The sequence below is a fragment of the Xenopus laevis genome, chromosome 3L (genome assembly GCF_017654675.1).
Source record: "Xenopus laevis strain J_2021 chromosome 3L, Xenopus_laevis_v10.1, whole genome shotgun sequence".
In the NCBI taxonomy this organism is placed as follows: domain Eukaryota; kingdom Metazoa; phylum Chordata; class Amphibia; order Anura; family Pipidae; genus Xenopus; species Xenopus laevis.
The window spans coordinates 39,130,243-39,142,755 of record NC_054375.1 but is presented as its reverse complement, the minus strand read 5'-3'; the positions used below and the strand labels follow the sequence as shown (position 1 = coordinate 39,142,755).

The following is a 12,513-nucleotide window of genomic DNA, read 5'->3' as shown; positions in this document are numbered from 1 at the left end:
ATAAAAACCCAGGAGTGAACAATCTCTATTTTCCTGTGTGCTGCATCCTCATGTTTTGTTATAAATAGATATAAACTGCTTTCAGACAAAAAACTGAACCATTGTTTTTTTTATATTACAAAACAGACGCAGGATAACCTGCAACCCATCTGTTTCATACAAGCAAAAATGTGTCTGTAAACATAAAACAAAATCTCTTTTACAGAACCTTGTTTTCTTAATATTTAACTAGGCTTACAAAAAACTCCAGTGACGTTAGTTTTTCAACCTAGAAATGAAACATCAAGCATATGCATACAGCTGCGATGCAAAGGAACTCTTAAAGCTTCTGAACATCACAAAAAAACATATTTATGACTAGGGTTATTCTGTTTCCATTCTTTGGGTGTCTTGTCATCTTCGTACCTTGTGTCATGTTGTGATTTATGTGTCATAGAACAGCATCTAGATCAGTAACTTATCAAAGAATAAGACACACAAATGATGTAGGAGTTGAGGGTAAATCCATTAGCTTTGTTTAACATCAAGGCATTTTTTTTATAAAGCAGAGTGATCTTTGCTGGATTTCTTCATACAAATAGATAGATACAGTAGATAGATAAATATAGCAGCTGATGTATATTATTTTTATTAATATAATAAAGTATTTCCGGCTACCGTGCATTGTGTAAAAATAAAACTTTAAGGGAGTTATTAAATAAACCTTGATTTTTTCTGGTCGCTGTTTTTTGGGCAAAAACTCGAATTTTTAAATGAAAAAAAAACTCAAATTTTTCGAACTTTATTATAACCCAGAGCTGCTAAAAGTCCAAATCCGAAGATCCACCATTTCAAACCTGCCGAGGTCATGTATAAGTCAATGACAGATGTCCCTTTTACAATTTAAAATTATCGAGGATTTGTGCTGGGTTTTGTATAATAATCCAAAAGATTTGAGGTTTTCTGGAGATAACCTGAAAAAAAAATCGAGTGACTTGGGAAATGGGAATCAGATAAGAAAAAATTCTACAGTTAGAATTTTTGCTCCATTTTATCAAGTCTTTTCCCGAGTTGACTTTTTTTGAGTTATTTTATCCATAAATAAGATAAAATTGTGGATGGGAGTTTGGTCGAGCTTGGCTTAATAAAAAGATTAGATAAATTTGAGTTCTAGTAAATAACCCCCTAATTGTCCAGTTGCCTTTGACTTAATTCTACTAGATACTGTATATCATGACCTTGATAAATGAGAATCTTCATAGACACATCATTTGGATTGTTGCACCTTGTGCCTCATTTGGGCAATAGAGCCTTCCATACAAGTCACTGGCAGCCAAAAAATTATCTGTCTGCATGGCTACAAATAAACCAATTCATTGTTGTTTGTTTTGCTGAAACATTTGGTTTAAAAAATATGTAATCAAAATTCTTATGAAAGCTTTTAAAAATGGCAGGTTTTAAATTACTTGTGCTTGTTTTGCTGCTGTTTCACAAGCAAGACTCGCAAAATGAGTAAAGAGTGATTTAAGTTTATCAGAGCACAGGTCACATGACTTGGGGCAGCTGGGGAATTGACAATATGTCTAGCCCCATGTCAGATTTCAAAATTGAATATAAAAAAATCTGTTTGCTCTTTTGAGAAATGGATTTGAGTGCAGAATTCTGCTGGAGCAGCACTATTAACTGATTCATGTTTTTTCCCATGACAGTATCCCTTTAATCACTCTCCCTTAGCTTGGTAGGCAGAGGGATATAGAGAACAAAATAATACTTTTTTTTTTGGCAATGAAATTCTGCCCACCACCTGTTCACAAAGTGTCTATAGCAGAACAGGCAAGCTAAATAAAATAAAACAACTTTATCTACAGGCTCACCAAAGTGTTTTAGCAGACAAGAGGAGGTAGTTAATCCCAAATTGAACCAGATTCAGCAAATGATAACTGCAATTATCTGTAGGTTACCCCTTGTAGATTCAATTAACCTACTGGCCAACTAAACCTTAGCAGATAGGGAAAGAGGAAAAATAAAGACAGCTTATCCCTGTCAGCGAGGTAACAATTAGAAGAACATAGCAATCAACTTTTTCTTACTCCCAGCATGCACAGTGAAATTCCTTTTTGCTCTTTAGCAACTTTTATCCCTTATTTTCATATGCAGCACTGGCTTTGCAGACTCTATTTTATATCTTGGCTGAGGTCCTGATTGTTTCCTCTGTTTTATTTGATACTTTTTTCTTTCATATTTATACTAATCCTGTCCAGACAGGCAACATTCATTCCCCCAAAGCCGTGTGGATTATGAAGATGCAACATTAGGTTATCAGCGGCAGTATTAGAGATTACATGGATATGTTTACAGACTCGTGACACAGACTTTCAGCAGTACAACTGCTCAAAAGAATAGAAAAATCAGCATCCATTATCAATTGCCCTTGGGAAATAAAACACGTTGCCATGTCTCAAGTTGCTGCAGGCTTTCACCAGCATTACATGGAAGCAGTTGAAGTTATTTATGATTTCGTAGTCTGATTTAGAAAGCAACTTAATTGCAGATGTTTTTCTGTACCTTCCCCTGAGAAAATAGGTAATACGTCCATTTTTTTTTTCTTTCCAGAGAATCCCTAGGGAGGGAAAAAATATGCTTTCTAATTCATCTTCACTTTAGAATTCATCTTCAAGTGAAACTAAATATTTATAGGGTTTCGCTACTATTGCACATATACTGCTACCTTGTGTCTACGCTTTTTATATACAGGTAAAGGATCCCTTATCCAGAAAGCTCCGAATTACGGAATGGCTGTCTCCCATAGACTCCATTTTATCCAAATAATCCAAATTTTGAAAAATTATTTCCTTTTTCTCCGTAATAATAAAACAGTAGCTTGTACTTGATCCAAACTAAGATATAATTAATCCTTATTGGAAGCAAAATCAGCCTATTGGGTTTATTTAATATTTAAATGATTTTCTAGTAGACTTAAGGCATAAAGATCCAAATTACGGAAAGATCCATTATCCGGAAAACCCCAGGTCCCGAGCATTCTGGATAACAGGTCCTATACCTGTAGTAATATGGGGCAGAGGTGCTAATGTCTTCTTTAAATGTTTTATATGAAAGGCTGTTGGTGTACAGGTTATCTGTTATCAGGATGCTCGGGACCTGGGGTTTTCTGGATAAGGAATCTTTCTGTAATTTGGATTTACATACCTTAAATCGACTAAAATATAATTTGAACATTAAATAAACCCAATAGCCTGGTTTTGCCTCCAATAAGGATTAAAAATATCTTAGGATCAAGTACAAGGTACTGTTTTAGCATTGCATAGTAAAAGGAAAATCATTTTTAGAAATTAGGATAATTTGCTTAAAATGAACCCTTTTTGAGGATGATCCAATGTGGCTCAGAAGATATTACCGTGGTGGCTTTTACACAGCCTTAAGAATAGGCCTATTTTTTTATTCTTTATTTTATTTTGTTAAGGTTTCCCGGGCTTGTGTAGTGTAATGTATTTGCTGCAACATATACGTCCATTGTACTTTAACTTCCCACCTTATGCAAATTAGCTTTGCCTCAGGCTTAGTAGTTGGTGTTCTTAAGCTATTGGGGTTAAGATATGTAACGTATTTTATTACATGAGGGGCAGCCTTCACAACTTATGACTACACAGTCATGTAATATTTATTGTTTGCAAGCTATTTCTGTATAACGTGTTATGAGTATTGATATTATACTGTTACTATGTGTTTGTTAATGAACAAAGCTGTGGCCTTTTCCACCAAATGTGGTTTCTGTTTGAATATATGGGTTAGGGTTGCAGGAGAGGCATGAGAAATTGAGTTTATACATTTTCATGCGTTTACACAATTCTGAATTTTATCTCCAGAGGTTCACATCAGCTTCTATACAAAGGTATTTTCTGATGATTTGTCACCCACACTGGAGGAGATTTAGTGCGGGTGAGAAAATATACCAAGTGCTGCCACCATAAGTGTTTTGGGTTTTATCATTAATATATTAATACTGTATATTGACCCTAATTAACAAAATGTTGGATATGCAGTGTGCTGTTAAAAACTATAGAAGCAGTAGCTGTATCTTATTATAGAGAAGTTATTCATGTATTAAATTCACATATTTACTGTATAATGTATTCATTGTATAATATGCAATGTATTGTATCACTTGTCATGGTTGGCCTGTTAAAATATGAATGCAGTCATAAAGCAGATTTATAGATGTCAGTAGATTCCTAGAATGACTAGAATGGTTTATAGTACTTGGGATTGTGTTGTTTGTTTTATGTGATTGTCATCTTGTTCTTTTCAGCTTTTACAAGTCAAATTATGTGCAAAGATTCCACTATTCCAAGCCTGTAAGGAAGGGGTCAATTGATCCTGAAAATGAATTTGCAGTAAGTATCATGATAGTGCCAAAAAAGCATCCCAGACTCAAAATGTATAGCAGTCTTATAAAAAAAATGTATTAATATATATTTTTTATTATTATTTTGCCTGTATATTAAGGAGACTCACCTCAGACATGGCAAAGAACTCCCTTTGAGGGCTAAATCTGAATCACATAAGTGTTCTAAATGTAGAGGTATGCCCATGAAAAATGTGCTTTGCATGGGGATTAAATGGACAAACAGCTCTTCAGAAGGAATATTCCACTTTATTTCAAAAATACACTTAGATGTTAATCTCAATACTAAACAAAACTCCCCTCAAAACCCCAACAGGGATTTCCAGCAGGCAAACCAAAATATTTGTTTATCAGGTCACTGTATCTTGTTTTTATTAAAGAAACCCCTTAAGGAAAACTCTCATTTCACTGTTGGCTTGCTAGCAGAATACTAACTGGTACTTATACCACATTTGAGAATATTTAGTAGAATTAACCTTTTAAGCACAGCATATAATGGAGTAGGAAATAATTGGAGTTTAATATACTTCCCATCACAAAGATAAACTGAGATTAGTGCGTATGAAGTAAATGAAGGCAGTGGACGATAATTCTTTCTAAGAATCTTTGTTTACCCAGACCAGGAGCAACCATATTTTGACAGTAGGAGGGAGGTAACATATTCTCCATAATGAGAAAGGGACTAACCAGAGAGGAAGGTGCGTCTCCTGAGCTTGGCCAGGAGGTGAAGCGTGAATGCCAGCACCACAGATCTACCTGGTGATGCATATGATGCATGGAAATTCTCCAAAAATGGATTCCCATGCACCTCTTGAATACAGTATAATATTTTCCTACAATATAAATGAATTCATGTGTTATTAACTCTAAACCAAACCATTAGTTCTCAAAGCTTTCAGGTCCCATACTAAAAAGGTATGGGACATGGGATATATATGGTTTAAATGCTCCTAATTAATATATACTGTAAGTATAAATGTCTGCTTAAATGTGTATATAATAGACTGCTAATTGATTCAGAGGAAATAAGGAAAACATTTCTGAAGCCTCTCCAATTAGCGTCCGAGGGAAAAGAAATTCCTTCCTGGCAAAGGCAATTGCACCAGTCCCTGGATCTCTTGAAACTACTTATTATACCTACCAGTACACCTGCTTTGGGGAGTAAATTCCACAACTGTACTCACTGTGAAACACCCCCCTTTTGCATATTCAATGGAACCTCCTTTCTTCAAACTTGCCTGGATGCCCTTGCACCTACTGGAAGGATCTACTGGTGGATAAACCACCAGAGAGTTTATTGTATGATCTGGTTATGCACTGTATTTTTACAAAGTTACCTATTATATTACCATATAATCCAAATGTAGCCACTCTTTGCTGATAACATCCTTTACATTTAGGGACCTATTTATCATGCTGAGTAAAAAGTGGACTGTAGCATTACCGGTGATGCTGCCCAGATCAACCAATCAGCAATTAGATTTCAACAGTTAGAAAACAAAAGCAAAGATCTGATTAGTTGCTATGAGCAACATCACAGGTGACGTTTCACTCCACTTTTTACACAGCATGATACGTAGACCCCTTAGTTGCTCTTCATTAGACTGTCTTTGTTGCAGGAACATCCCTTTTAAACACTGGCGACCATAACTTTGCTGCAAATGTTGTTTATTTAGCTATTCAAGTACAGAATATAGCATAAACATGTACAAGCTTCATTTCCTAGAACTAGGACTTATTTAAGCAGAAGAAATGCATAATGCACCTCTAGGAAATTATTGTTCAATTGTGCACACTATTATTTCAAGGTCCACAGTTTTTGTAACACTCCTGTTAGTTAATTAATTTCAGACATTAATCCAGATGCTCCCCATGTTTCTATCATTTGCTAATTAAGTTTAAAACTATGAATGTGATTTTGAGTTTTCAGTTAATAGTGTATACATAAATCTATATTTACAGTGTTTGGCATTGCTCTGGCAATAACACTTAGGGGCAGATTTATCAAGGGTCGAATTTCGAGGGTTAAAAAACCCTTTGAATTCGACCCTCGAAGTTAAATCCTTCGAATATCGAATTCGAAAGATTTAGCGCAAATACTTTGATCGAACGATCGAATAAAAAAACGTTTGATTGAATGATAAAATCGAACGAAGGATTTTTATTCGATCAAAAAAAGGTTCGCAAAGTGCTGGGGAAGGTCCCCATAGGCTAACATTAAAGCTCGGTAGGTTTAAAGTGGCGAAGTATGAAGTTGAAGTATTTTTTAAAGAGACATTACTTCGATTATCGGATGGTCGAATAGTCGAATGATTTTTACTTCGAATCATTCGTTTTGATTGAATTCGATTGAATTCGACCAATTTGATGGTCGACGTACCCATAAAATACTTCGAAATTCAAATTTTTTTTTATTCGAATTCTTCACTCGAGCTTAGTAAATCTGCCTCTTATGGTCCCCATAAATGCGAGATTCTTCTTGCTGAACAACCGATTTTAGGGAAGTCTGACCAATCCTTCGAAATTATCGTGTGGTTAGTGGGATTCGAACGATCGTACATCTTACGATTTTTCGGCCGACATCTGTTAGGAAATTGATCAGCCAGGTCAAAAAATCTATTCCGGTCCCAGTGCAATCTATCTATGTTTGCAGGGCCAAGCAGGCAGCTCCCCTTTGTTTTCCTGGCAAATTGGTCTTTTTAGTTGATGGTCAATTCGTACGACCGTTCCGGGAAAATCGTGGTCTCACGATGAGGATCTGATCTTTTAAAAATCTCAACATCTATGGCCAGCTTTAGACTTCAAAATATATAAGAGCTTCCACTCCAATGTGTAAACATTGTATAGCAGGCAATGGCAACATTTAAAAATATAGGGGGATGTAGAAGAAGATGCTGTAGAGAAGAATTACAGTCATGTTGAGAGGTGAACCACTGAAGCTACACATACATTGCCAAGAGATTGGCTGCAATTATTTTGCAACATACTGTAATACAATATTTATCTAGAGATCCATATTGTACAAAGACATCCTTAAACTGTTAAGGTGGATTTAGATCTTGCAGAACATATCCTCTAATAATGATGTCTGAGACAAAAGGAAACAAAATACCTAATGCATGGTCACGTGATGGTGACACAGGGTCATACCTAGACATGAAACTCTTTTGTCTGGAATACAAAGATTCATATTTCCGATAATTAATAATTATCATATTTATGCCAAAAATTCTTAACACCTCAAAACTCAAGTCTAAGATGAAAGCTTTTAAAATCCCCAAACGAATAAGAATTAAGAATAAAAATGATGCCACCCAATACATGTCGCGATGCGATGTCATAGAAAATGTATCTGCAGCAACAAGTTTACTCATAATTCTGCTCCAATCAGGAGGCTTATTTCGGAATTTGTGAGAATTCTAGCTTTTTTTTTTACTTTGAATAAACTCAAAGTTTAAATAAATTGAGAAAATAAATGAATAAAAGAATGTTATTATACTTAATAAAAATCTAAATTTGAAAAAGTGATCTAATAAAAATATGGATTATTTTTTTCATCATTTTTAATGACTCAAAGTCAAATTTTAAAAATAATTTTAAAATAATATAAAAAATTCATGGTTTTAAGGAAAAAAATATGAACATTCATTTTGTAATTTGCATATATTATTTTTTTATGAATTTTAATATGCCACTAAGTATTTGGTAAATAATTTTGTTTTATTGTTGGATGCAGTGGGTTTTATCATTTTTTTGTTGTTCTGCAATATGCTGTTTTTCTTCTTTATGCGCATTATATATCAATATTAGTTATAACTGTCTGTAACCGCTGCAATATCTGACAGCTGTATTATATATAAGTGGGCTAGTGACCTTACAGATATTTTATTTACCTTGTCATGTAAAATGTATTTCTTATTTTCTCAGCCAGTATAATCCTCCACATTTGTTGATGCAAGAATTAGAATTTCCAAGCCAAATTTATTACAGAGAAGCAAAAAGGCTGCTGTAAGGTTTTATGATGTTATTGAGGCATCCAGTCAGTAATGTTATTGTTATTACAGGACAAAACTATGAATAAAGCGAGTGCTTTATGACAGCTGCACTTTCTGATAAGTGGACAATGATAAAACAAAATAATGTGCATGTTTAGTAATGGGTAAGCAGGTGTTCAAGTATATCTTAATTTAATCATTCCAGCAGAAATTATCAGTGCCATGCAACAATGAAATGAAAGAATAGCCATTAATCTTTTACACGGTCAAAACAGTGCAGCTGGCAATTACAGTTCTGTTTCCACAGATTTATGTTATAATGCAGGAGAAACTTCGAGAATACCTATGGTTTAGCAGGAGACAGAGGAAGACAGACAGGCAGAGTAGTGACCCCTTTTCCACACAATGGATAATTCCATGCATGAGGACAGATTGGCACCTGGTGTTGGAATAGTTGGAAAGTCACACAGGGATCTCCATGAAGGATTCAGTGTGTAGTCACAATAGACCAGAAATCAATACCAGCAACATGAATCATAGGCCTAAGTCTGGATAAGGATGTTCTGAAAGTGAATGGTTGAGGAACTGGCAGGGATCCCAGCAGGCAGAGCATGACTGTGAGGCAAAACTCTAACAGCCTACTACTTTAAACATTAGCCCCATTTATATGCCACCACCCTCTTGTCCTTTTAGCTCAATCCAGAAAGACAATAAGGATATGCAGGTTGGGACGAAACAGAAATAATACAGCTAACCTTTGGAATGTTTACCGCCACCTTTTGCAGCAGCTTCAGACAGACAAGTGAGAGTGGGCAACTATAATAGCTTAGAAAGGTCACGTGCGCACTCAGGCCCTTCGCACAGATTCCGCTGGTGCACAAAACCTAAGGGAGACGGCATTCCCAACAATCTAATTATCAGAAAAATCAGGCTGGCACACAGAGTGAATTAAACCGAGGACCTACCCCTGGTGTGTTTATTGTGTCACACAACGTTTCGGAGGGCTTTCTTCCTTCGATCACCCTCCGAAAGTTGTGTGACCCAATAAACACACCAGGGGTAGGACCCCGGTTTAAGTCGCTCTGTGTGCCAGAATGATTTTTCTGATTTTTCCAACTATAATAGCTCCCTGTTGGGACCCCCTTTCCCAAGGAGAATATTCACCAGTATTATCCCAATTACACATCGGTCTGGGGCTAGCCCCCCAACCCATGACAAGCATTCCTCCAAGATAGGACATTGAAAACAACCCCAAAATTAGCATCTGTTTGTCACCCCAAGCCAACTTTGATGGGTAGGCAGATGATACCATTCCCGTTGCTGACCAGAACAAGAAAGAGGTCCCCATCTAAGGCCTGTACTAATTAGTACCCCTTGCAAGCCTCAACCCCCTATTCTTCCCCTGACCTAGCACACCAGTCCCTCTATCTGCCCCACTAGCACTCACTTCATTAACCCCTTCCTTTTTAAATTTTTCAAATGTGAAAATTAGCTTTATATGTTTTTTTTCTGTTGCATTTCAATTTAAGAATGTCAAGATTGCATTTTTTATATTATACATTATTTATATATTTTTTTTGTTATTCAGTCAATGTGGATTGAGAGGACGACCTTCTTCACAGCCTACAGATTACCAGGAATATTGCGCTGGTTTGAAGTTACATCTATGTCACATGTAGGTACAACTATACAATTATTGTACTTATTTAGGGCCTACAAAAAAGAAATAGCCTGTCATTGACACCACTGGAGTGCAGATACAAAAGGAAAAATAATATACTTGAGCACATTCATTGCTAAATGGCTTAAAACATAACTATTTTGGTAAAAAAAAAATTATTTTGCCCTTTCTTCTAGCCCTGACGTGTTTAAGGGTGTCAGTGTATCACAGCAGATTTACTGACCCTATTGCCCCCTGTTGGTTGAGCACCATATTACAATCTCCGTGGGCTAAAAAAATTGTAGTAAAATTGGTTACACTGCCCCTTGTTGGTTGAGCACCATATAACCATGTCAGTGTGCGACAAGAGATTGAAGTTACACTGGTTTCACTGCCCCCTGTTGGTGGAGTATCATAGTATTGTGTTCGTGTCCCACAACAAATTTAAGTAACACTGGTCACACTGATCCCTTTTGGTTTAGCACTAGTGATGTCGCCAATGTTAAATTTTGATTAAAAATTATCTAACAAAAAGAGCTGTTAAAATATGCATGAATTCAAAAATATCAAAGGCTAATTGGGGTTTATTTTATTGCTCATTTTGAAATATTTTTTTACTGATGCAATAGGCAACCATCAGCCCACTGGAGAATGCTATTGAAACAATGTCGGCGACCAATGAAAAAATACTGATGCTCATCAATCAGTACCAAAGTGATGAAAATCTGCCCATCAACCCACTATCAATGTGCCTGAATGGGATCGTTGACCCTGCTGTCATGGGAGGATTTGCAAAATATGAAAAGGTATCATAGAAAATATTGAAAGATTATAAGTTATTCCATTCTATTCGTCATGTCTCATACAGTGTGTAAGTAGAGTAGAAATTGCTCATTCATTTGCTCTATGCTTTTGTACACCTGAAAATAGCAATTATAGGAAGATCTTTTCATACTCATGACTACACATTTCAGACATGGTATGCGTCATTTTACATGATGTATGTAACCATGGGTTTAGAATAGTTGATACAGGTTTTTACACACATATATATATATATATATATATATATATATATATATATATATATATATATATATATATATATATATATATATATATATATATATTCCTTAATCTCAGCTGCAATCACCGCACAATTGTAGAAAAAGCAGTTTCATTTTAACAAGATACAATTTGAAAAATCAAGTAACACTTTTTTTTGAAAAAAAAAATACATTTCATTTTGGAATTTCTTTTTCACCCCATCATAGGCCTTCTTCACAGATGAATATATTCAAGAGCACCCAGAAGACAATGAAAAGCTGAACAGACTAAAGGATCTTATTGCTTGGCAGGTAAAGTAATTATCTATAGTGTTACAGCACTGAATTGGTTTCTTTGTATGGATTCTCTGCCTTTATTTAAAATTGTTTCAGGATAGCTATTGATGCATATTTTTCAATTCCAAAAAAACAAAGAAAAAAAAGTTATTACACCAAATGTTTAAAAAATAATATAAGCCTTCTCCGGAAATCACATACATATTTGTTGTTTTGGCTGATGTTGATTATAATGGGTTCCAGAACAAATCTATTTTCCCTGCAATGACATTTCACAAAATATTGAGCACTGGAGCTACTATAACAGTGGATGTTAGACTTTTTCAGCTAAATCCCACCTTAGAGGTCCAACATTTGGTCAGTGCCCACCTTGTCTCATAGTAAAATCAATGTTATACAATGAGTCATCCAGTTACATACACTGACTTAAATACAACTCCTACTTACATACAGAGGCTATTACAGTAATGTACTGTGGTTTTCTTGGCCTTTATTAGCATTTAGCTTTAATAAACCACCTGACCCAATCCCTTCTGGCATGTGTTGTCTACTGCAGGGCACAGAAAGGTAAAAATAAATACAAGACAAACATCTGTCTTGTTGCATTTAATAAGTAAATGTATTTGTTTCAACTTACATGCAAATTTAACTTAAGAACAAACCTACATACCCTTTCTCGTACATAACGTGGGGACTGTCTGTATTCCTATTTTTTATTTATATCTCACAGCACTTTACAGAGATTATACATCAGCACCTGCACTCATCAAGCTGTCAATCTATCTCATTCACACACATTATGGTCAATTTTTCTCTTGCATTTTTCTCCACCATGAACATTTTTTTGGCATTAAAATAAAATAAGCATAAATATTTCTAGATCAAAGAAAATAAAAAAGAAACCAGTAGAAAAGAGTTTTAAGTATTAATTATAGTATTGGTTACATGGTTATAGCAATAATCATTCTTTCTCAGATCTCGAATTGCTTAGATCATATTTATCTAAGACAGAATTGCTGCAATTTCATGCTCGAATGCCGATACTATTCCAAAAATCTTTAACACTGTTATCAGTGCCACAATCAGATCCTCATTCTGTACCAGCTGCTTTGG

General features: G+C 35.3%; 1 protein-coding gene across 2 annotated transcripts in view; it reads left to right on the top strand.

Annotated features, from left to right (window-relative positions):
• dock2.L (dedicator of cytokinesis 2 L homeolog) overlaps positions 1–12,513 on the top strand; it is a 313,170-nt gene that overhangs the window by 272,046 nt on the left and 28,611 nt on the right. For both annotated transcript variants that reach the window (XM_018252117.2, XM_041586149.1), the window contains exons 43-46: positions 4,307–4,391; positions 9,986–10,072; positions 10,687–10,863; positions 11,332–11,415. In XM_018252117.2, coding sequence (XP_018107606.1) covers positions 4,307–4,391; positions 9,986–10,072; positions 10,687–10,863; positions 11,332–11,415 — 433 coding nt within the window. The remainder of the gene's footprint in view (positions 1–4,306; positions 4,392–9,985; positions 10,073–10,686; positions 10,864–11,331; positions 11,416–12,513) is intronic.